Raw genomic sequence first — 26,857 nt, 5'->3', positions numbered from 1 at the left:
ATATACTATGTAATTGAAAAACTTATAAATAACATATGCTTGCCGTAGGTACCAAATTAAGGGACATTTATTTGCTTAGAATATCAGCTTTAAGGAATAATGCTGAGTGTATCTCACTCTTCTCTATTCTTTTCTTTCCTTCTCTCCATTCTAGCGCATAGGAACATATTCATGATATGCGCTATACAAGTATATTATTATTATCATAATTATTTCCTGTAGATGTCTATTGTTCACTGTTGACGGTGTCATGTGGAAGTCCGAAACGTTTGTACGCTCTCCCAGCACCGCTACGATACATGACAGACGTCGAAGCTTTTAAGAGAGCACTATCAAAATGTGATTTGCATTAGGCGGTGTCTCAACATTGTGAAAAGCCAATTATCTAAAAAAACAGCTTTGTAGATAATTCGCTGTCTGTCATCAATTATCCCGCGAAAAATCTCGCAAAAATGTCGCGAAAAATCCTACAACCATTCGAGAAAATTCTCCCATATCGAGAAATTTCAAGGGATTTTTCGCGGGAAATTTCTGTCTGTCACCTGTCTGTCACCTACGTAAGTAAAATAGTGTCACGCAGTTTGGTTAAGATATTTGATGTAATATTATGTATGTATTTTATTCAATGCTTTAGTCTACTTTACAACTATCCATGATTATTGTACTAGTCTATGTTACGATTCCAATTGCTTTGCATACAGCGGAGTTCTATTCTCTCCTCACTTTGACCTTGCATTCACTTTCAGAACTTTCACTCTGTCCCTTCTCACTTTGACTTTGCCTGACTTTCAGAGCTCTCGTTCTTTCCCTTCGCTCTTGTTTGACCGAAACTCTCATTTTAACCTTGCACTGTCCTTCAGCCCTTTCAGCTTGCTTCTTGTCTTGACTTTCTCCTGTCCTTGTATCCTCTCTCTCAATATGACTTTGAGCTCTCTATTTATGTGCTCAATGACGCCCTTCTCCGCAGCGCGATACTTGTGACCTACATGACTGTTTTTTCTCCATCTCTCTCGAGGGGTATATAAGACAGACTGCATTCGTATCTTAGGCAGTTAGGAGCGAAGAATCTGTCTGTGAAGAGTAAAACTAGTGAGCTGTCGAGAGTTAATTGTGTCAGTTAGTGTGACAAGCCTGTCATCACAGGGTTTGAAGCGAAAGTACTCTACGAATGGGATAGAGAGCCAACCTGTTCAGAAATGGTCTCCAGTCATGTTAGTCTATCTTTTTAGCCTGTTCTAATGCCTGCTGCATTATTTTGCCTCTCTGATTCGCAAGACATTCTCTTTTATCCATCCTTGTAAATGTGTTTGGCTTTGGTGTAATAAACTCCTCAAATGTAATTTCTGCCTCTCGAGTGTTTATTCTCCCTGAATCTCGGCCATCACTAACAACTAAACTTCAACATATAACGGGGCTGATGTATCTTGGGACTTTTACTTCCCATTGTCGAACAATATAAGTCGCCGTTACAATATCTAGATAGCTGTTATCTACGTAATTCAAGATGGATCGGTAAAATTGTGTCTGACACCGCCTATTGATTCCTTTCGTTTGCCAAAAATGCTTACGCGTCATGTACTTTTAATCTGCTTCATTTTATGTCAACAAGTGGTTATTAAACGAGAAATATGCCATTGAACTTCTTTTTTGGGGGGTAAATTTGTAAATAATGCATAGAATACACTCAGATTTAAAACAATACTATTATTGTACTAGATGTACTACAGCAAAATCCCCTCTAGCGCCATCTCAGGTCAGCTGTAGCAGTATGGTCCCGTAAATCGCTGCTTCCTTAGCTACGATGTTGGTTCTCGTCTGCGAAGTGGGAATTAGGAATTGGGTTACGTAATGTTTGTAAGATGACAATGGAAAGGTGCCGTGCAATAAACAGTACGGCAGGGCAGTCTTGAAGGAAAATCGAACCTTAGAGCAAATTGGTCTGATATTGAAATCTGAAATGCACACAGATGTAGTTAATTCATATTTCAAACATTAATCCAGACGCGGATTCACGGGGGGGGGGGGCGTGACAGCTAAAGCAGCGGGGGCTAGGGTAGGGGGCAGTTTCCATAAATATAAAACGATTTAAAAAAAAGAATATTTTTTCAATAATTTATTGCATTTTACCCCGGTCCCGTTCCCATGCCTTGAGCCATAATGGATGGCCGCCCAGAGGATTTTTTTTATGTAGGGGACCGGGGTAAAATTCAATAAAATATTAAAAATTTATTGCATTCTCTGTTTTTTTATTTATTTATGGAAACTGCCCCCTCCCCTAGCCCCCGCTGCGTACAGTCATGGTTCAGTGACAAAGCAATGGCCTCGTAACTGTGAGGCCCCACGATCAAAACCGTGTCGATGTGCTATATTAGTGCCCTTTCGTGGGGCATTAATCCTCATTACTGTCATTTATGACTTAAGGGCGTAGGTCCCCTAGTTGATAAGCATAGTAGCATACACATGCTTTAGCAGTCACGCAAAACACACACTTTCAAATTATTATTGAATACAATCTGAGAATGTATACTTTTATCTAGATCTATAATTTTTAAATTATTTTTAAAATAATTCCATAAATTGGGGTAAACCACAAATATTCCAACTATATGAGCGACAGTGTAGTTCAATATTCATGGCTCTGTTTGAAGTTGAAATCATTTGATGTTATAAGTAATTCAACTTGACTTACATTCCGTTTATTCTACTCTGACTACAATTTATCCTGCTTAACCTTTTTTTACGACCATTCAATTTTAAATCAAATACTATACCCTAGTCACGCCGGCAAGGCCGACACCAAACTGACTACAGACCGAACAATACTATTACCTTACCCCCGATGGCAAAATAGTTGGTCGTTTTAGAGCCTTTGGATGTCGGTTTCGCAGGACGATCGACAGGGTGGAGTCGGTTTGGCAGTGTGACTTATGTCTTAGACTTCTAGATAAACCTAACCTAAAATTTCGCATCATCACATCATATTAATTCTAGATAATTGAATACGTTTCAATATGAGACTTATTGTTGCGTTATCGATGTGATATGGATGCAATAAGCAGTACGGTAGGGCAGAAAGTTTATCAGTTCCGTATCGCTTTAATTCCAGCCTTGAAGGAAAATCGAACTTGTATCATATTGTAATCTGAAATTCGCACAGATGTAGTTATTTCATATTTCAAACATTAATAATTTGTTTTACTATTGATCCGTTTCATTTGTTCATAACAGGCTTTACAGATCTATAAAATAATTATTCATGTATTTAGACAATGTGATATGCTTTTCTCCGTCTATTATGATTAATTGCAGTGCCAGTAACTAATAAAACGGGCGCCAAGACGTTCAGGAAATAAACTAAGGACCTTTCAAATTTCATATGCATTGCTTTTAGAAATCATGTTGTGCAATGTTTCCAATCTCAAGTGAAATATTAAACAAATGAAAAGCAAAAACCGTGAAGATACAATCCCGGGACGTAACGAAGGTAACCTTCTCTTCACACGTGTAAAACGTACGATGACTGTGTGTATATTCATACTACAGTCCACAAACAAGCTGCATCTAGGTTAAATTATGAGCATTTGCGGTGGAAGGGTCTTAACCCCATTGACTACTGAATGCATTCATACCATAGGCTTAATACAGTAGCCACCCGGTTCCCGTAGGCAATGGGCTAGCACAGGGAAGCATATGGCAGCTTTCTAGCAATCCTTGCAGATATTAACACTATAATTCACCGGGTAAACTAAGAAATGATCTCTTACATATTTGTTTTGATACGAGGAGAAAAACCTGTCAAAAATAATCATGTCTCTTAATATGCTATGATCAATACGGCTAAAGGCTAAATCAAATTCTGAATAACATTTTATATTCTTACGTAATCTTAAAGAAAATCGTCATAGAAGAAATGCTCCAGAAAAATATTTGATATTTCAGGGGAAATTTTAATTTCAATTTCAATTTCATATTTATTGCCCAATGAAAATTGGTTTTACTAACATTTTACATTTATCGCAAGTTACGAATTTATAAAAAATAAATACAGAAATCATAGCAAATGTAGATTACTGTAACTACTTTTTTTCGATCATTTGCCTGACAGGCTTTATAGACCTATATATTATTCATGGATTTAGACAATTTGGAATGCTTATCTCCGTATATTGTGACAAATTGCAGTGCCAGAAACTAATAAATCAGGAAATCAACTCAGGACCCTCCAAAATTTAATTTGCATTGCCTTAATAAATCATGGTCAAATTATGTAATACGTCATTGTAATGTTTGAACAGGTGTCTCATTAGAGAAAGTGATTGATTTTTCAAAAGTCTTCGCTATTGTGATTAATCTGATATCATTAAACCGATCAGGCATCTTTCAGACAACAACATTGGAGACATTGAGGTTGGAGTTTTTGATGGTCTGCAGAATTTAAACTATTTGTGAGTACAATTTCTTTTTGCTTTTCTACGTGTTTACCGAATGCAATTAAATGGTTCATCTGACCACGTGACCATGCAAGAGACCTGTATATCGATTTAATAAATAATTTTTGAAACAAAAGTTTCTCTTCAAAAAATAAAAGGGGCTTGCCAGAGGCCTTAGTTTATGATATTCACAAAGGACCATTAATGGTTCCATGACACATGCTCCGCCGACGATTTCTCCGCCGACATTTACTCCGCAAAACGCGACAATTGCTCCGCGACTTTTGCTCCGCGACATTTGCTTGCCAGAGGCCTAATAATATGATATTCACAATGTTTAATTAATACGTTCATTTCAATATTTCAATAAGATAACGCAATGTGATTAATGCCAATAGCGGATGCATATGACTTGTCCAAGTACACTGAGACGAATAAATTCCTTGCCACTTCCTATAGCTTAATTCAAAGGACATGGGAAGTATTTGATGAGCCCTTTAAAAAAAAATATATATATATATATATACATATATTATGTTAGATGAAAAGTAATTTGATACTATTAATGCTAAGCTGCTGAGCAATGTTTCCAATCTCAAGTGAAATATTAATCAAATGATAAATAGAAAATCATGAAGATACCATTCTGGGACGTCAATTTAACAAAGGTAACCTTCTCCTCACACGTATAAAACGTACGAGGACTGTGTGTATATTCATACTACAGTCCACAAACAAGCTGCATCTAGGTTAAATTATGAGCATTTAGGGTGGAAGGTTCTTAACCCCATTGACTTCTGAATTAATTCATACCAATAGGCTTAATACAGTAGCCACTCGGTTCCCGTAGGCAATGGGCTAGCACAGGGAAGCGTATGGCAGCTTTCTAGCAATCCTTGCATATATTAACACTTTAATTCACCGGGTAAACTAAGAAATGATCTCTTACATATTTGTTTTGATACAAGGAGAAAAACCTGTCAAAAATAATCATGTCTCTCAATATGCTATGGTCAATACGGCTAAAGGCTAAATCAAATTCTGAATAATATTTTATATTCTTACGTAATCTTAAAGAAAAGCGTCATATAAGAAATGCTCCAGAAATATATTTGATATTTCAGGGGAAATTTTAATTTCAATTTCATATTTATTGCCCAATGAAAATTGGTTTTACTTACATTTTACCTCTATCGCAAGTTACGAATTTATAAAAAATAAATACAGATATCATAGCAAATGTAGATTACTGTAACTACTTTTTTCGACCATTTTCCTGACAGGCTTTATAGACCTATATATTATTCATGGATTTTGACAATGTGGAATGCTTATCTCCGTATATTGTGATAAATTGCAATGCCAGAAACTAATAAAAACGGTCGCCAAGACGTCCAGGAAATCGACTGAGGACCCTTCCAATTTCATATGCATTGCCTTTAGAATCATGTTCACATTATGTAATACATCATTCTAATGTTTGAACAGGTGTCTCATTATAGAAAGTGATTGATTCTTGAAATTCTTTGCGATTGTGTTTTATCTGATATCATTATCCCGATCAGGGGTCTTTCCGACAACAACATTGGAGACATTGAGGTTGGAGTTTTTGATGGTCTGCAGAATTTATTTTTTTTGTGAGTAAAATATCTTTTTGCTTTTCTACGTGTTTACCGAATGCAATTAAATGGTTCATCTGACCACGTGACCATGCAAGAGACCTGTATATCGATTTAATAAATAATTTTTGAAACAAAAGTTTCTCTTTAAAAAATAAAAAGGGCTTGCCAGAGGCCTAAGTTTATGATATTCACAAAGGACCATTAATATGTTCATTTCGATATTCCAATAAGGTAACGCATTTTAATTAAAACCAATAGCGGATATGTATGATATTTCTAAGTACTCTGAGACGAATAAATTCCTTGCAACTTCCTATAACTTAATTTAAAGGACATGTTAATTTTTGGGTAAGCCTTTAACAAATTTATAAAAAATAAAAAAATTATTTGATGTTAGATGACGAAAAATACGATACTATTATTAATGCTAAGCTGTTGTGCAATGTTTCCAATCTCAAGTGAAATACTAAACACATGAAAAAGCAAAAACCGTGAAGATACAATCCTGGGACGCAACTTTAACGAAAGTAACCTTCTCTTCACACGTGTAAAACGTACGATGACTGTGTGTATATTCATACTACAGTCAACAAACAAGCTGCATCTAGGTTAAATTATGAGCATTTGGGCTGGAAGGGTCTTAACCCTATTGACTACTGAATTCATTCATACCAATAGGCTTAATACAGTAGCCACCCGGTTCCCGTAGGCAGTGGGCTAGCACAGGGAAGCATATGGCAGCTTTCTAGCAATCCTTGCAGATATTAACACTTTAATTCACCGGGTAAACTAAGAAATGATCTCTTACATATTTGTTTTGATACGAGGAGAAAAACCTGTCAAAAATAATCATGTCTCTTAATATGCTATGATCAATACGGCTAAAGGCTAAATCAAATTCTGAATAACATTTTATATTCTTACGTAATCTTAAAGAAAATCGTCATAGAAGAAATGCTCCAGAAAAATATTTGATATTTCAGGGGAAATTTTAATTTCAATTTCAATTTCATATTTATTGCCCAATGAAAATTGGTTTTACTAACATTTTACATTTATCGCAAGTTACGAATTAAAAAAAAAAATACAGATATCATAGCAAATGTTGATTACTGTAACTACTTTTTTCGATCATTTTCCTGACAGGCTTTATAGACCTATATATTATTCATGGATTTAGACAATGTGAAATGCTTATCTCCGTATATTGTGATAAATTGCAATGCCAGAAACTAATACAAACGGTCGCCAAGACGTCCAGGAAATCGACTGAGGACCCTTCCAATTTCATACGCATTGCCTTTAGAATCATGTTCACATTATGTAATACATCATTCTAATGTTTGAACAGGTGTCTCATTATAGAAATTGATTGATTCTTGAAATTCTTTGCGATTGTGTTTTATCTGATATCATTATCCCGATCAGGGGTCTTTCCGACAACAACATTGGAGACATTGAGGTTGGAGTTTTTGATGGTCTGCAGAATTTATACTATTTGTGAGTTAAATTTCTTTTTGCTTTTCTACGTGTTTACCGAATGCAATTAAATGGTTCATCTGACCACGTGACCATGCAAGAGACCTGTATATCGATTTAATAAATAATTTTTGAAACAAAAGTTTCTCTTTAAAAAATAAAAAGGGCTTGCCAGAGGCCTAAGTTTATGATATTCACAAAGGACCATTAATATGTTCATTTCGATATTCCAATAAGGTAACGCATTTTAATTGAAACCAATAGCGGATATGTATGATATTTCTAAGTACTCTGAGACGAATAAATTCCTTGCAACTTCCTATAACTTAATTTAAAGGACATGTTAATTTTTGGGTAAGCCTTTAACAAATTTATAAAAATTAAAAAAATTATTTGATGTTAGATGACGAAAAATACGATACTATTATTAATGCTAAGCTGTTGTGCAATGTTTCCAATCTCAAGTGAAATACTAAACACATGAAAAAGCAAAAACCGTGAAGATACAATCCTGGGACGTAACTTTAACGAAAGTAACCTTCTCTTCACACGTGTAAAACGTACGATGACTGTGTGTATATTCATACTACAGTCTTGAAACAAGCTGCATCTAGGTTAAATTATGAGCATTTGGGCTGGAAGGGTCTTAACCCTATTTACTACTGAATTCATTCATACCTATAGGCTTAATACAGTAGCCACCCGGTTCCCGTAGGCAGTGGGCTAGCACAGGGAAGCATATGGCAGCTTTCTAGCAATCCTTGCAGATATTAACACTATAATTCACCGGGTAAACTAAGAAATGATCTCTTACATATTTGTTTTGATACGAGGAGAAAAACCTGTCAAAAATAATCATGTCTCTTAATATGCTATGATCAATACGGCTAAAGGCTAAATCAAATTCTGAATAATGTTTTATATTCTTACGTAATCTTAAAGAAAATCGTCATAGAAGAAATGCTCCAGAAAAATATTTGATATTTCAGGGGAAATTTTAATTTCAATTTCAATTTCATATTTATTGCCCAATGAAAATTGGTTTTACTTACATTTTACCTCTATCGCAAGTTACGAATTTATAAAAAATAAATACAGATATCATAGCAAATGTAGATTACTGTAACTACTTTTTTCGACCATTTTCCTGACAGGCTTTATAGACCTATATATTATTCATGGATTTTGACAATGTGGAATGCTTATCTCCGTATATTGTGATAAATTGCAATGCCAGAAACTAATAAAAACGGTCGCCAAGACGTCCAGGAAATCGACTGAGGACCCTTCCAATTTCATATGCATTGCCTTTAGAATCATGTTCACATTATGTAATACATCATTCTAATGTTTGAACAGGTGTCTCATTATAGAAAGTGATTGATTCTTGAAATTCTTTGCGATTGTGTTTTATCTGATATCATTATCCCGATCAGAAATCTTTCCGACAACAACATTGGAGACATTGAGGTTGGAGTTTTTGATGGTCTGCAGAATTTATTTTTTTTGTGAGTAAAATTTCTTTTTGCTTTTATACGTGTTTACCGAATGCAACTAAATGGTTCATCTGACCACGTGACCATGCAAGAGACCTGTATATCGATTTAATAAATAATTTTTGAAACAAAAGTTTCTCTTTAAAAAATAAAAAGGGCTTGCCAGAGGCCTAAGTTTATGATATTCACAAAGGACCATTAATATGTTCATTTCGATATTCCAATAAGGTAACGCATTTTAATTGAAACCAATAGCGGATATGTATGATATTTCTAAGTACTCTGAGACGAATAAATTCCTTGCAACTTCCTATAACTTAATTTAAAGGACATGTTAATTTTTGGGTAAGCCTTTAACAAATTTATAAAAAATAAAAAAATTTTTGATGTTAGATGACGAAAAATACGATACTATTATTAATGCTAAGCTGTTGTGCAATGTTTCCAATCTCAAGTGAAATACTAAACACATGAAAAAGCAAAAACCGTGAAGATACAATCCTGGGACGTAACTTTACCGAAAGTAACCTTCTCTTCACACGTGTAAAACGTACGATGACTGTGTGTATATTCATACTACAGTCCACAAACAAGCTGCATCTAGGTTAAATTATGAGCATTTGGGCTGGAAGGGTCTTAACCCTATTTACTACTGAATTCATTCATACCTATAGGCTTAATACAGTAGCCACCCGGTTCCCGTAGGCAGTGGGCTAGCACAGGGAAGCATATGGCAGCTTTCTAGCAATCCTTGCAGATATTAACACTATAATTCACCGGGTAAACTAAGAAATGATCTCTTACATATTTGTTTTGATACGAGGAGAAAAACCTGTCAAAAATAATCATGTCTCTTAATATGCTATGATCAATACGGCTAAAGGCTAAATCAAATTCTGAATAATGTTTTATATTCTTACGTAATCTTAAAGAAAATCGTCATAGAAGAAATGCTCCAGAAAAATATTTGATATTTCAGGGGAAATTTTAATTTCAATTTCAATTTCATATTTATTGCCCAATGAAAATTGGTTTTACTTAAATTTTACCTCTATCGCAAGTTACGAATTTATAAAAAAATAAATACAGATATCATAGCAAATGTAGATTACTGTAACTACTTTTTTCGACCATTTTCCTGACAGGCTTTATAGACCTATATATTATTCATGGATTTTGACAATGTGGAATGCTTATCTCCGTATATTGTGATAAATTGCAATGCCAGAAACTAATAAAAACGGTCGCCAAGACGTCCAGGAAATCGACTGAGGACCCTTCCAATTTCATATGCATTGCCTTTAGAATCATGTTCACATTATGTAATACATCATTCTAATGTTTGAACAGGTGTCTCATTATAGAAAGTGATTGATTCTTGAAATTCTTTGCGATTGTGTTTTATCTGATATCATTATCCCGATCAGGTATCTTTCCGACAACAACATTGGAGACATTGAGGTTGGAGTTTTTGATGGTCTGCAGAATTTAAACCTTTTGTGAGTAAAATTTCTTTTTGCTTTTCTACGTGTTTACCGAATGCAATTAAATGGTTCATCTGACCACGTGACCATGCAAGAGACCTGTATATCGATTTAATAAATAATTTTTGAAACAAAAGTTTCTCTTTAAAAAATAAAAAGGGCTTGCCAGAGGCCTAAGTTTATGATATTCACAAAGGACCATTAATATGTTCATTTCGATATTCCAATAAGGTAACGCATTTTAATTGAAACCAATAGCGGATATGTATGATATTTCTAAGTACTCTGAGACGAATAAATTCCTTGCAACTTCCTATAACTTAATTTAAAGGACATGTTAATTTTTGGGTAAGCCTTTAACAAATTTATAAAAAATAAAAAAATTATTTGATGTTAGATGACGAAAAATACGATACTATTATTAATGCTAAGCTGTTGTGCAATGTTTCCAATCTCAAGTGAAATACTAAACACATGAAAAAGCAAAAACCGTGAAGATACAATCCTGGGACGTAACTTTAACGAAAGTAACCTTCTCTTCACACGTGTAAAACGTACGATGACTGTGTGTATATTCATACTACAGTCCACAAACAAGCTGCATCTAGGTTAAATTATGAGCATTTGGGCTGGAAGGGTCTTAACCCTATTGACTACTGAATTCATTCATACCAATAGGCTTAATACAGTAGCCATCCGGTTCCCGTAGGCAGTGGGCTAGCACAGGGAAGCATATGGCAGCTTTCTAGCAATCCTTGCAGATATTAACACTATAATTCACCGGGTAAACTAAGAAATGATCTCTTACATATTTGTTTTGATACGAGGAGAAAAACCTGTCAAAAATAATCATGTCTCTTAATATGCTATGATCAATACGGCTAAAGGCTAAATCAAATTCTGAATAACATTTTATATTCTTACGTAATCTTAAAGAAAATCGTCATAGAAGAAATGCTCCAGAAAAATATTTGATATTTCAGGGGAAATTTTAATTTCAATTTCAATTTCATATTTATTGCCCAATGAAAATTGGTTTTACTAACATTTTACATTTATCGCAAGTTACGAATTAAAAAAAAAAATACAGATATCATAGCAAATGTTGATTACTGTAACTACTTTTTTCGATCATTTTCCTGACAGGCTTTATAGACCTATATATTATTCATGGATTTAGACAATGTGAAATGCTTATCTCCGTATATTGTGATAAATTGCAATGCCAGAAACTAATACAAACGGTCGCCAAGACGTCCAGGAAATCGACTGAGGACCCTTCCAATTTCATACGCATTGCCTTTAGAATCATGTTCACATTATGTAATACATCATTCTAATGTTTGAACAGGTGTCTCATTATAGAAATTGATTGATTCTTGAAATTCTTTGCGATTGTGTTTTATCTGATATCATTATCCCGATCAGGGGTCTTTCCGACAACAACATTGGAGACATTGAGGTTGGAGTTTTTGATGGTCTGCAGAATTTATACTATTTGTGAGTTAAATTTCTTTTTGCTTTTCTACGTGTTTACCGAATGCAATTAAATGGTTCATCTGACCACGTGACCATGCAAGAGACCTGTATATCGATTTAATAAATAATTTTTGAAACAAAAGTTTCTCTTTAAAAAATAAAAAGGGCTTGCCAGAGGCCTAAGTTTATGATATTCACAAAGGACCATTAATATGTTCATTTCGATATTCCAATAAGGTAACGCATTTTAATTGAAACCAATAGCGGATATGTATGATATTTCTAAGTACTCTGAGACGAATAAATTCCTTGCAACTTCCTATAACTTAATTTAAAGGACATGTTAATTTTTGGGTAAGCCTTTAACAAATTTATAAAAATTAAAAAAATTATTTGATGTTAGATGACGAAAAATACGATACTATTATTAATGCTAAGCTGTTGTGCAATGTTTCCAATCTCAAGTGAAATACTAAACACATGAAAAAGCAAAAACCGTGAAGATACAATCCTGGGACGTAACTTTAACGAAAGTAACCTTCTCTTCACACGTGTAAAACGTACGATGACTGTGTGTATATTCATACTACAGTCTTGAAACAAGCTGCATCTAGGTTAAATTATGAGCATTTGGGCTGGAAGGGTCTTAACCCTATTTACTACTGAATTCATTCATACCTATAGGCTTAATACAGTAGCCACCCGGTTCCCGTAGGCAGTGGGCTAGCACAGGGAAGCATATGGCAGCTTTCTAGCAATCCTTGCAGATATTAACACTATAATTCACCGGGTAAACTAAGAAATGATCTCTTACATATTTGTTTTGATACGAGGAGAAAAACCTGTCAAAAATAATCATGTCTCTTAATATGCTATGATCAATACGGCTAAAGGCTAAATCAAATTCTGAATAATGTTTTATATTCTTACGTAATCTTAAAGAAAATCGTCATAGAAGAAATGCTCCAGAAAAATATTTGATATTTCAGGGGAAATTTTAATTTCAATTTCAATTTCATATTTATTGCCCAATGAAAATTGGTTTTACTAACATTTTACATTTATCGCAAGTTACGAATTAAAAAAAAAAAAATACAGATATCATAGCAAATGTTGATTACTGTAACTACTTTTTTCGATCATTTTCCTGACAGGCTTTATAGACCTATATATTATTCATGGATTTAGACAATGTGAAATGCTTATCTCCGTATATTGTGATAAATTGCAATGCCAGAAACTAATACAAACGGTCGCCAAGACGTCCAGGAAATCGACTGAGGACCCTTCCAATTTCATACGCATTGCCTTTAGAATCATGTTCACATTATGTAATACATCATTCTAATGTTTGAACAGGTGTCTCATTATAGAAATTGATTGATTCTTGAAATTCTTTGCAATTGTGTTTTATCTGATATCATTATCCCGATCAGGGATCTTTCCTACAACAACATTGGAGACATTGAGGTTGGAGTTTTTGATGGTCTGCAGAATTTAAACTATTTGTGAGTAAAATATCTTTTTGCTTTTCTACGTGTTTACCGAATGCAATTAAATGGTTCATCTGACCACGTGACCATGCAAGAGACCTGTATATCGATTTAATAAATAATTTTTGAAACAAAAGTTTCTCTTTAAAAAATAAAAAGGGCTTGCCAGAGGCCTAAGTTTATGATATTCACAAAGGACCATTAATATGTTCATTTCGATATTCCAATAAGGTAACGCATTTTAATTGAAACCAATAGCGGATATGTATGATATTTCTAAGTACTCTGAGACGAATAAATTCCTTGCAACTTCCTATAACTTAATTTAAAGGACATGTTAATTTTTGGGTAAGCCTTTAACAAATTTATAAAAAATAAAAAAATTATTTGATGTTAGATGACGAAAAATACGATACTATTATTAATGCTAAGCTGTTGTGCAATGTTTCCAATCTCAAGTGAAATACTAAACACATGAAAAAGCAAAAACCGTGAAGATACAATCCTGGGACGTAACTTTAACGAAAGTAACCTTCTCTTCACACGTGTAAAACGTACGATGACTGTGTGTATATTCATACTACAGTCCACAAACAAGCTGCATCTAGGTTAAATTATGAGCATTTGGGCTGGAAGGGTCTTAACCCTATTTACTACTGAATTCATTCATACCTATAGGCTTAATACAGTAGCCACCCGGTTCCCGTAGGCAGTGGGCTAGCACAGGGAAGCATATGGCAGCTTTCTAGCAATCCTTGCAGATATTAACACTATAATTCACCGGGTAAACTAAGAAATGATCTCTTACATATTTGTTTTGATACGAGGAGAAAAACCTGTCATAAATAATCATGTCTCTTAATATGCTATGATCAATACGGCTAAAGGCTAAATCAAATTCTGAATAATATTTTATATTCTTACGTAGTCTTAAAGAAAATCGTCATAGAAGAAATGCTCCAGAAAAATATTTGATATTTCAGGGGAAATTTTAATTTCAATTTCAATTTCATATTTATTGCCCAATGAAAATTGGTTTTACTAACATTTTACATTTATCGCAAGTTACGAATTAAAAAAAAAAAATACAGATATCATAGCAAATGTTGATTACTGTAACTACTTTTTTCGATCATTTTCCTGACAGGCCTTATAGACCTATATATTATTCATGGATTTAGACAATGTGGAATGCTTATCTCCGTATATTGTGATAAATTGCAGTACCAGAAACTAATACAAACGGTCGCCAAGACGTCCAGGAAATCGACTGAGGACCCTTCCAATTTCATACGCATTGCCTTTAGAATCATGTTCACATTATGTAATACATCATTCTAATGTTTGAACAGGTGTCTCATTATAGAAATTGATTGATTCTTGAAATTCTTTGCGATTGTGTTTTATCTGATATCATTATCCCGATCAGGTATCTTTCCGACAACAACATTGGAGACATTGAGGTTGGAGTTTTTGATGGTCTGCAGAATTTAAACTATTTGTGAGTAAAATTTCTTTTTGCTTTTCTACGTGTTTACCGAATGCAATTCTTTTAATGGTTCATTTGACCACGTGACCATGCAAAAGACCTGCATATCGATTTAATAACAACTTTATACAACAAAAGTTTCTCCTGAAAACTAAACAAAAAAGGGCTTGCCAGAGGTCTCCTCGACACAGCATTCATTGATGTATGCAAAGATGATTCCATTTTTGAAATACATTTTGATCACAGAAACAAAACAGAATTACACTATGCGTTGGAGACTGATTTTTTTAAATCTTTGTCAAATGTTGTCAAGTAATGCGTTTCTAAATTGCTCCCATCTATTATAATTATGTTAATAGTTCAATATTCATGGCTTTGTTCGAAGTTGAAGTGATTTGATGTCATAGGTAATTCAACTTGACTTACATTCCGTTTATTCTACTCTGACTAAAATTCATCCTGCTTAACCTTTTTTTACGACCATTCAATTTTAAATCAAAAATTATACCTTAGTCACGCCGGCAAGGCCGACACCAGGCTGACTACAGACCGAACATACTTTTACCTTACCCCCGATGGCAAAATAATTGGTCGGTTTAAAGCCTTGGGATGTCGGCTTAGCCTTGTGATTTAGGGAAGATGAACCAGACAATTTGTGTACGCATCATCGCAAATCATTAATCCTAAATAATTGATGATATTTCAATATATTGTTTATTGTTGTGTTATCATTATAATCGGGGAGTTCATTTCAAACGACATCAGCTAGATTCAAGTGGCAGCATTTTCACCTCTGGAGACCCTTCTGATATTGTAAATTGCAATTCATTCAAACATTTTAACCATTTTACAGCCTATTACTTCTCTTGTACATGCATGCATGTTAAAACTGATTAAGAGAATTATGATATATTTACAAAGTTCCATTAATACGTACATTCCGATATTTCAATAAGGGAACGGAATGTAATTGAAACCAATAGCGGATATGTATGATATTTCTAAGTACACTGAGACGAATGATTTTTGTTGTTAATGTTAGATGACGAATAATAAGATACTAGCAATGCTAAGCTGCTGTGCAATGTTTCCAATCTTAGATGAAATATTAAACAAATAGAAAATCATTAAGATGCCATCCTGGGACGTCAATTTAACAAAGGTAATCTTTATTAAACACGTGTTAAACGTACGATGACTGTGTGTAGTACAGTCCACAAACAAGCTGCATCTAGGTTAAATGATGAGCATTTGGAAAGAAAGTGTCCTACCATAGGGGAGCGTATATCACCTGTCTAGCAATCCTTGCAGATATTTACATATTAATTCATCGGATAGAATACGAAATGATCTCGTACATATATATTTCTTTTGATATAATGAAAAAATCTTGTCACAAATATATCTGTCAATATGCTATGGTCGATAACTTCAAGAAAGTTTTATATCCTCCCAATAAACAAAATCACGTGAAAATCACGTCAATATCAAGGTATCGACTTGAGGAGAGTTACGTTCTTCAAACACCGGACATTTACGTAAATGTGTTAATACGTTTTTTGCATTAGGTAACTTAAAACACACGTACACTAAATCACGCAATTGTCACTGCAATATCACCATTATAATAACGTGATTATCCCTACCTTGGAGACCATGGTTTGTAAACCTAATACTCCCGTGTTTGTTTGGTTATGAAATTACATCTTCATACACGAATTTATCGTGTCACAGAAACACGTGAAGCGTTAGTGATAGTTTTAGTCAAAATATCTGCGTGAAATTCACGTGAATATTACGAGGCTGACTTGGGATGAATCATGTTCTTCATTCACGTGAAATTTACGTCGAAGAGGAAGTATGTTACTGTAACCCGCGTTCAACCCAATAATTACGCAAATGTTACACAATAAATGAACCAAAATAATGACGTTCTCATCCCGTTTCTGAACATCGTGTCTTGGATCTTCCATAATTACGTCAAGGCGCGCCGGAAGCAGTTTGGGATTAGAGGGGGTTGGGTGGAGGGGGGGGGGTGGGGGGTTGCAAACATCCCAGAAGAGAAAGCTAGTTGCAACTGGTCCAGTTGATGAACCATTTAATGCCAACTGGTAACCCTGGAAATTGAAATGGGCTAAATGATCCAGTTGATCCAGGCCAGTTATAATTCAACTGGTCTAGCTGAGCCATTAGAACCATTTGGTAAAACTTCCAACCAGTTGAACAGCAACAATACTTCAATACTGGTACGTCTGTATTTCCAATGTAAGGGCATTGGTAATAAGTAGACTTACATAATTGAATTAATGGAGAAAAAAACTCGTATACTTGTACTTTATTGAAATTATTTTAGTTCACAGTTAATGTTTCCCTTATTCATGTTTAACTATTTATACGAAGTAGCGAAATGTCCTAATAACTGGTAATTTATATTTGTAGTATTTTCGAAATGAATTGCATATAACTAAATCATCAGTAATTAAGAAATATGCTGTAAATTCAGATAAATTGTTTAAAAAACATAGATCTGCACGCACCCTATATTCAATATGCAAATGAATTGGTGTCAGCTGGGTCAACTCAAAATATGCCAACGCTCAGTCATCAACTGGTGCAACTGGAAATATGCACACTCCAGTTATCAACTGGTGCAATGAAAATATGCCAACAGTCAGTTATCAACTTGTGAACAAAGAAATATGCCAACAGTCACGGGATTATCACCACGGAACTTAAATGGTAACTGTGAAACCATCAAGACACCCAAGAATAACTCATTTTCACACATGGAAAACACGGAATACCCAGCTTATATTAATAATCCGTTTGAGTCACGCGATCATCACCGCGGAACTGCTGGCAACTTTGACTACGATTTAAATAGGTGTTTTAAGACACCCAATCATGACTTATTTTTCACACCTAAAAGTCACGTATGCCCAGCTTATATTAATAATCCGTTTGAGTCACGAGATCATCTCCGCGGAACTTATGGCAACTTTGACTTCCATTTAAATAGGTGTTTTAATACACCTAATAATGACTAATTTTTCACACCTAAATATCACGGATTCACAGCTTAGATTAGTAATCAGTTTTAACTACGTGATCATCACCAAGAAAGTTATGGTAACTTTGAAACCATTTAAATAGGTGTTTTAAGACACCTAATAATGACTAATTTTTCACACCTAAAAGTCACGTATGACAAGCTTTAGATCAATAATCCGTTTGAGTCACGAGATCATCACCGCGGAACTTATGGCAACTGTGACTACCATTTAAAAAGGTGTTTTAAAACACTTAATAATACTAATTTTCACACCTACATATCACGTTTTCACAGCTTAGATTAGTAATCAGCTTGAGCCACGTGATCATAACCAAGAAATTTATGGTAACTTTGAAACCTTTTAAAGAGGTGTGTAAGACACCTCAGAATTACTAGTTGAATATAACCAGAGATTCACGGACAGAACAATAAGACGATTAGCCGGTGTAAGTAACGTGATTATTACCATCAACCTTGGATAACCTGTGAAACCAATCAATAAAGGTGCTTACAAGACCAAATAATTACGTATTTATCGCCACCATCGGTTAACTGACAAAAAACTCGTTGCTTGGTCAAGTGGTTATTTGGTCATAAACACTTGATTTACAGAGGTAAGTGGAATCACGTTGCTCCAGTCGCGTGATAAACTGGTGGTTTTTAGGTTAGATGAAAACGTGAACAGGAGTACCTTTTTGTTTAAATGAAGGCACGTGTCGATAACGTTTAAATCTAGTTCAAAAGGCACTATACTTTAAAATCACTTAAAATACACTCCCAAAAGAGGTTACTTTTTGGTGTTCTGTTTATTGGGCTAAATAGATACAAGTTTTCCAGATACTGAAGCGAGTTAATGTTTCACATGTTCCGACTTTAAACTGCATTACGCCTTAACATCGCATATTCTTGTGTTTCCCAGAAATTTGTCACCGAATTCCATTCAGCAATTAAGGCGTGGGGTATTTTCTGGACTCCGTTCTCTTGAATTTCTGTAAGTGCAACACAATTCGGGGGAAAGTCTAAGCCATTGCCCCCCCCCCCCCCGTGTCGCAAACCATTTTTAAGATGTTAGTATATAACTAATCAAATTCAGTTCAATTCAAATGTTATTGATTAAAATCCAAACAAATAGAATCATTCTCATTCTCAATAAAATGATTTTTCTTCTTTTATTTTATTTTCAAATAAAAAGGAATAAAGAAAGACAAAATTACAACATGATAGTAAAACAATATGTATAAATATGTTTTATGTTTACATACTCCTCCCAACGAGGTGACCGAGACAATGTGATCCTATTCCAAATACAACCTCGTGGGAGACAGTGAGCATGGGATGACAATTAATAATACTTTTTTTACAATACTAAATTTTAACGAGATTAATAATATGGTGAAAACAAAAACAACAAAAGCAAACAACAACAAAACAACAAAATAATTAGGGATCTACTAATCTCGTATATGGTCGTATCTCTATCCTTATAATAGACTTAATATTGCAAAGTCAAAATATATTAACAGTATAAAGATTAATAGCAATGTAAATGGAAAAGGTAAAACATTACAAGGTCAATTAACAGCAACACTTCAACTTTATATAGATTTTTGTTGTTGTTAAAGGGGGAGGGTAGGGGGATTTTACGTGTTCTTTATGTAGATTTATTATTTTTTAGTAGTTCTATTCATTTTTCATACAGTTCGCTTATTCAAAATATTATTATTGCGTTTATGTCAGTTTCTTAATTGGACATCATTAGTTAAAATTTCTCAAGTAGACTCCAAGATTATATTAGTATTACGCTGTGTTGACCGATTGAGCTAACATGGGTTGATGAAAAGTTGATTTGTATAATTAGTATGCAGATCGTATAGTCAATCGATCAAAGGTCGGGTGGCATCCCAATATAAGTTAATTTGTGTTGATATGCAGGGCTGCATACAATTCATATTTGTTTATTCAAACATCTAAATATTTCTTACATTTTTAAATATTTGCTAAAGTTATTTTCTCAGACCTGCTAAGCTCCACTTGTTAGAAAATGCTCGATATCTCATTCATCTTGTGAAATCATTTTTCAATCATTAGTAAGCTAACAAGAGACAGTGGTATGAAGCTTCACCAGAGCTGACCACTTGTTTACAATAGACTATAAAATACCAAAATAGGAGTTGCTGTAGCATCAACAGGAAAAGAAAGGTTATGTGGAGGTATTGTATGAAAGAATGCAATTCTTTTGTGAATATGTGCTGAGCTAGGGGAAGTTACATACCACTGCCTCTTGTAAGCTCACTTATGATTGACAGATGATGTCACAAGATGAATAAGATCTGGAGCATTTTTTAAGGGTGGAGCAAAGCAGGTCTTAAAAAAAATTGCTTTAAAAAGTTTTGTTTAAATCTATGAAATATATTAAGATGTTTGAAGAAGAAAAAAAAGGGAGTTGTAAACAGCCCTGCACATCAACTTATATTTGGATGTCACCCGACATTTAAGATATCCACTCCCTAAGATGTTCGCTTTTTCCTTTCTTTTCTACAGGGATTTGACGAACAACAATATTCAGAGTATCGAAGGATTTACGTTTGAATCACTGGCGTCTCTCAAATATCTGTATGTAATTTCAATATCATTTACTTTGCTTGATGTTTACATCCGTGGACAAGGGATTTTAGCAATATTTACCCAGGCGTATGAAACGAGCACCAGACAGTATTTGGATAGTAATAAATTACGATCCATTATGAGGAGCAGTATTAATACCGATCGCAACTAAAATATAGGCTCTACTACCACATTACAGTTGGAGGTGCCTTGGTTTAGTTGCTCAATCACTTGACTCTCAATCCAGTGATTGAGAGTGCGAATCTCAGCTCAAGTCTAATGTACATTGGCGAGACATTAATCCACGTTTGCCACACTCCATCCAGATATAAATGGTTACCTGGCAATCGATGGGGTTAAAATTAATACAGGGCCTTCAGGGTGGACATTATCGTTCCTGATGTTTCTCCCATGGGTAAACAAAATTATTCGCAGTAGAAGTAGTGGTATTAGTAGTACACTGTAACAAAATCAGCGTCTGTTTACTAACATGTTTTTGTTCCAAAAATCCAAACAGATGCACTAACACACACATGTTAAGGTGTTGGTATTCAACCACTTAAAACGCAGGTAAATTAGCACTTATTGTTAAACAATGAGTTTATCCGCTTGTTAGCAAACAGTTATGTCTTTTACCGTTAGATAATGCATAGTTTATCCGTTGTGAAATTGGTCAATATAAGTAAGCGTTTGTAGATACGCTGCTGCTAGCAGTTTACAAGCACTATTTTCAGAAAAAAAATTGGTTGAATCTGGTTGAAGTTGGTTGAAACTCTAAAATTTACTGTGTAGAAGTATGCAAATTATGCCCTATTACAAGTTCTTGTTTTATTCTCTCTGGAACCAGGTTCTTCCATGATTCTGAATTGGTAGCTATCGATCGTAACGCACTTGCTGGTCTCACATCAATAGAAAAAATGTAAGGAAACTTTCTGATTTCAGTTCTTATTGTTGTTATTTGCTTTCCTTCCTTTCTGGAGCTGATGACTACAACCCGATGACATTTGCATCGGGTAAACCGAAATGCAAAAAGTCTAAATATATAAATTAAAAGAAATATTTTGCCTCACAACTCTAACTATCGTTGCTATGCTTCATGTGAATGGTCATTGTAGCGAGGTATACAATCATTTATTTGAATTAGACATCAATTAGATCTCTGAAACGCTAAGCATAGGTGACGTAGGACTTAGGGTACGTTTATGCTTAGTTTTGAAGGCAGAATGAGCGATTTGAAACGCTCATCGTAAACGCTCATCGTAATCGCAGTTTCTATGGTGTACTGTTTATGCTTACTTCTCTGGCTCCTCTAGGCAATTCTGGCTGGGTGGCCTTGCAGCTTGATTCGCAAACCTGCAATGCGCATGCTACGTCGACCCACTTGAGGTCAGTGCGTTGAACCCATTTAAACGCGTTTACAAATGATTGTGCGTTTATGCTTCCCCAGAATCGCCGATCGTAAACGCACCTTTTTGTGAGTTTACGATCGGTGATTACGATCGCAGTTTTTTTTTCGGTGATTCTACAAAAATGAGAAAGGACGCAACCGTGTTTTGAACTAAACGCGTAACAGATGCCTCATTCTGGCCAGAAAAAGCTGAGCATAAACGTACCCTTAATTATGTACATTTCATTTCCAATCACAGAAAATAATAAGGGACTCTGCGTTAGGAGTCTGCAATATGTAATCAAGACAACTCAGGTGAACTTCTAGAATATTAATGGAAGCGGGGGGGGGGGGGGGGTTTGTGGTTCGTGCGTTCTTTTTCTACAAGTGCTTCGCTAAAATCCTTTTATAATCTTCAGGGGAGGAACTTGAGCCCCCAGGCCCCTTCTACCACTATTTTACTACCCTTTTCTCTTATCATCCAGGTCTACATCTGATAATCGTCTGTGTTGTCTTCTAAAGGACAACGTGAACGTCACCTGCGCTAGGACATCACCGACGGGTCCATTGGAAACCTGTAGCAGGCTCTTTCCGAACTTGGCCTTGAGGATTGCAGGATGGTTCATGGGGTTGTTGGCTTTGGGCGGTAACGGGGTCGTTCTCTTTGTTCGGCTACGGGATAGGAAGGAGCACACATCTAAGGTTCAGAACACCATGATTGGTAGCTTAGCAATGGCTGATATTCTGATGGGACTGTACATGATCATCATAACCTCTGCTGATGTTTACTACGGTGGTGAGTTCTATCTCAGTGCTCCTCAATGGCGGGATTCCCACATGTGTCGATTCGCAGGTTTCCTCGGGTTTCTCTCGAGTGAGGCATCGGTTTTTACCTTGACCTTGATCACCGTTGATAGGTTCATTAGCATCGTGTTCCCCTTCGGGAAGCTTAAGATTCAACACAAGGGTTCCTTGATTCTCGTCGGGTTAGCCTGGTCATTTACCATAGTGTTAAGTCTAGGTCTTGTGATTGTTACATCCTACATACCAGATATCTACGGACTTTCCGACGTGTGCCTTGGTCTCCCGCTCCATGTTGATCCACAGGACACAGGAATGCTGGTTATCAGCAGAGATTTGTCTAATGAGCTTCAAGTTATTTACGAGAACACTAACAAAAGTTTTAGACCTCCATGGTTATTCTCCATTATAATCTTCATCGGATTAAATTTGGTTTCCTTCGCTTTCATCTTGGTCTGTTACATCCTGATCTTCATCAAGGCCAGTCGGTCTTCCGCTAAAGTCCGCAACAGCCAATCTAATAAGCAAGAGACCAAATTGGCCTTTCGTATGGCACTGCTCGTTGCTACCGACTTCGCCTGTTGGATGCCAATAATCATCATGGGCATCCTTTCCCAAACTGGCGCCGTCACCCTCGATCCTTCCCTCTACGCCTGGACAGTAATCCTCATCGTCCCCATCAACTCATCCATCAATCCCTTCCTCTATACCTTCATCATGTACATCGATGACAGAAAGAAGAAGAAGAAGAGAAAGAGCAAAGACAACCAAGCGAACTTACCAGAAGTGCAAACCAACGCAGTGTAAATCAGCCTCCTGCCAACGGTTACCGACCGAAGATCCAATCTCTCGCGTGTAAGGTAGTGGAGTTTACCCATCACTTGACAATTGTTATTATTATTTGCTTATCTTTTAAAATATTGTTATTAACATGATGTCCAAACTTTGTATATTGATAAATACTATGTTTCCTACGAGGTGCTATTAAGCAAATATTAATCGACTACGAGGGTAATGGTGCAAACTATCATCGCCGAGGTGATCTCGGGGCTACTATCTTCCCGAGCCGCAAGGCGAGGGAAGATGGTAGCCCCGAGATCACCGAGGCGATGATAGTTTGTATCCATTGCCCGAGTAAAGGAGGTTAATATTTGTTTTATATCCCACATCGGCAATAAGGTCTATTTAAAGTGAATTTTACATAATAATAAGAACTGATTCTGCAAACAGTTTAGCTTCAGCTAGATTTTACAAAGCGCAACATGCATACATGAATACAGTCGATGCGCGCTCATTTGACATTGACATTGACTTTGACATTTCGCGTAACCTACTTTGCTATGCGTATTCAATGGGCAAGGGTGGGCAAGTGGGGTAGCAGCAAAAAATTACTTTACAATAAGTACTATCTCGACCTGAGATCAGTAGATAGTACTTGTCTATACCTTTTTCGTGCTCTGTACAATCGCAATGCAAACAACTATACATGAGGGATATAAATACATATATAATATTTGTTTTCGTTTTATAAGCGCTCAGATCAGTATTCTGTAAAAGCGCTTAATAAGAATAAATCATTATTGTTCCTAATAATAATCATGTACTGTTGGCAGAACACGCTCCTGATACTAAAAAACCCTATATCTGCAGAAAGATTTAAGATCTGGTGATGGAATCTACAGCCGACGGGGCTGGCCGTCTAATGGACCGTCAATTTCACACTCGTGGACCTCCTAACAAATCTTTGTTTAGGGTTCACCCCCCCCCCCCCTCCCACAACCCGTGATTAGAGGGATCGCATTCACGTTCCCCAAAGCTCCGGGAAAGGCGTACTTTTCGCGCAACAAAGTCCGGCTCGTAATACACGAAAAATCGGCCCGTAGTTGACTTTACACACCGGACTTAGGGGTGTTTTCAAAGGGAGGAAAAATGCATACGTGTACCCTAAATACCACTGAGTGGGGGGGGGGGCGGTTCACTTGACCGACGCCTCACAATGCCGAAAGCAATAATAACCGAAATTCTTTAAATATTTTTTTTGGGTACTTTTTTTGTTGGGGGGGGGGGGGAGTCTCTCTCGTTGCTGTCGGTCCCATGGATCTTTTAGCATCCTTTTTCTCTTGCTTTATATTTGTTTGATTTGTCGGTCTCGTTGGCTGTCAGTCTAGTGGGCTTTTAATCTCGTGAATCTTGTGTCAATGTTGGTCTCGTAGGATGTCGGTCTAATTGGATATGGATCTCGTGAATCTTGTGTCAATATTGGGTTTGTATTCTGTCGGTCTAATTGGCTATGGGTCTCGTGAATCTTGTGTCAATGTTGGTCTCGTTGGCTGTCAGTCTAATGGGCTATGGATCTCGTGAATCTTGTGTCAATGTTGGTCTCGTAGGCTGTCTGTCTAATGGGCTATGGATCTCGTGAATCTTGTGTCAATGTTGGTCTCGTTGGCTGTCAGTCTAATGGGCTATGGATCTCGTGAATCTTGTGTCAATGTTGGTCTCGTATGCTGTCGGTCTAATGGGTTTGGATCACGTGAATCTTGTGTCAATGTTGGTCTCGTAGGCTGTCTGTCTAGTTGGTTTTCGGTCTCCTAAATCTTGTGTCAATGTTGGTCTCGTAGACTGTCTGTCTAGTTGGTTTTCGGTCTCGTGAATCTTGTGTCAATGCTGGTCTCGTAGGCTGTCGGTCTAATGGGCTATGGATCTCATGAATCTGGTGTCAATGTTGGTCTCGTATTCTGTCGGTCTAATGGGCTTTGGATCACGTGAATCTTGTGTCAATATTGGTCTCGTATTCTGTCGGTCTAATGGGCTATGGATCTCGTGAATCTGTTGGTCTCGTGGGCTGTTGGTCATTTTTTTAGACAGTGGCTCAGCATTCAGTATTGAAAGTGGCTGATGGAACGATAAAGGTCTTTACTTCTCGATGTATATACAAATGAAAATGTTATCATTTCATGTGCCTTCCTAAATTCGCTAAGGGTGGAAACTATTTTCTCAGTCAATGGGGCGGCATGTGTAGGGGGTTTAACGGGGAGGGGGAGGGGGGGGGCACATTCTGAAACATAATGTGATGTTTTTAATAATGTTTTTATGTCATAGAAACCATATCAAATATATGTAAAGGTCAAACGGTTAAAGGGGTCTGTTGTCCTTAATATAAAACAAATTGAATCTATCGAGCTGCCGCAGCATTTAATTAAGAAAAAAGAGGGGAAAATATACAAACCTATAGAGTAAAACAAAATGTACTTCCATTTTACTCACAAGATTACATACAAGATGATAATTGACATTTATCTGAAATACAAGTGATTTGATGTATCGGTAAAAGAAGAAATTTTAAGTAATTCATTGTGTTGGTCTGTAGTTGATCGCAGCACCTTGTAAACCAATACGGCTGTTAGACAAAAATGTATCTTAATGTCCATAACTTGTTTCATTAAATGTGTATAATATAGAGGGTGATATATATTGTGTTCTGTTGTAAATACTCTTACACCGTGATATATAATAATAAATGATTATAAATGTTTTTAGCTATTGCTTGTCATGATGAAAAGTTCAAGACATGAAAATTATTCAAAACAATCATTTATATTTTATAGATTGTTATTATACATATACAAACATATTGTGTGGATAATGTGACATTATATCATCCATTTTTAATGAGCAGACTCGTGCAAATTATGTTAGTCCGAAGAAAAAAATAAAGACAAAAACAAAGCTCTGCTGTATCTTGCAAGAATCTAATTTAATGGATTGTAGGGTAGTTATGCTATTATTATCATTAGGTTACTATTGTTCTGAATTTTTTCTTTGTATTTTCTTAAACGAGTGCCCTGTGATGTATTATGGTTAAAATGCTATTAAAATCAGTATAAGATTTCGTGTTGATATTTTCTTATTGTCTCTCTCGATTCGCAAATATTTGTAGCATCCGTATTTCTAAGTAATATTATTTAGCCATTTCAATAGATCTTAATATAATTGTGTAGCATTTATATATTGCACAGGGGTACATTGCATGCATCTTTTAAA

General features: G+C 35.7%; 1 protein-coding gene and 1 long non-coding RNA gene across 2 annotated transcripts; both read left to right on the top strand.

Moving 5' to 3' along the window:
- The first annotated feature begins 4,376 nt into the window (after nt 1-4,376).
- Nucleotides 4,377-7,547, top strand: LOC115925340. Its single transcript, XR_004064638.1, has 3 exons — nt 4,377-4,445; nt 5,996-6,067; nt 7,481-7,547. It is a non-coding gene; the product is annotated as an uncharacterized LOC115925340 (long non-coding RNA).
- A 5,885-nt stretch (nt 7,548-13,432) lies between these two features.
- LOC100890960 (G-protein coupled receptor GRL101) lies at nt 13,433-23,997 on the top strand. The gene is made up of 6 exons (XM_030989676.1): nt 13,433-13,498; nt 14,913-14,984; nt 18,944-19,015; nt 20,566-20,637; nt 21,476-21,547; nt 22,501-23,997. Coding segments are annotated over exons 5-6 (1,125 nt in total). The 5' UTR covers nt 13,433-13,498; nt 14,913-14,984; nt 18,944-19,015; nt 20,566-20,637; nt 21,476-21,545; the 3' UTR covers nt 23,624-23,997.
- Nucleotides 23,998-26,857: the final 2,860 nt, after the last annotated feature.

This window comes from Strongylocentrotus purpuratus, unplaced genomic scaffold (assembly GCF_000002235.5).
Source record: "Strongylocentrotus purpuratus isolate Spur 01 unplaced genomic scaffold, Spur_5.0 spur5_scaffold_18, whole genome shotgun sequence".
Taxonomy (NCBI): Eukaryota; Metazoa; Echinodermata; class Echinoidea; order Camarodonta; family Strongylocentrotidae; genus Strongylocentrotus; species Strongylocentrotus purpuratus.
This window is presented reverse-complemented; position numbering and strand designations above follow the sequence as displayed.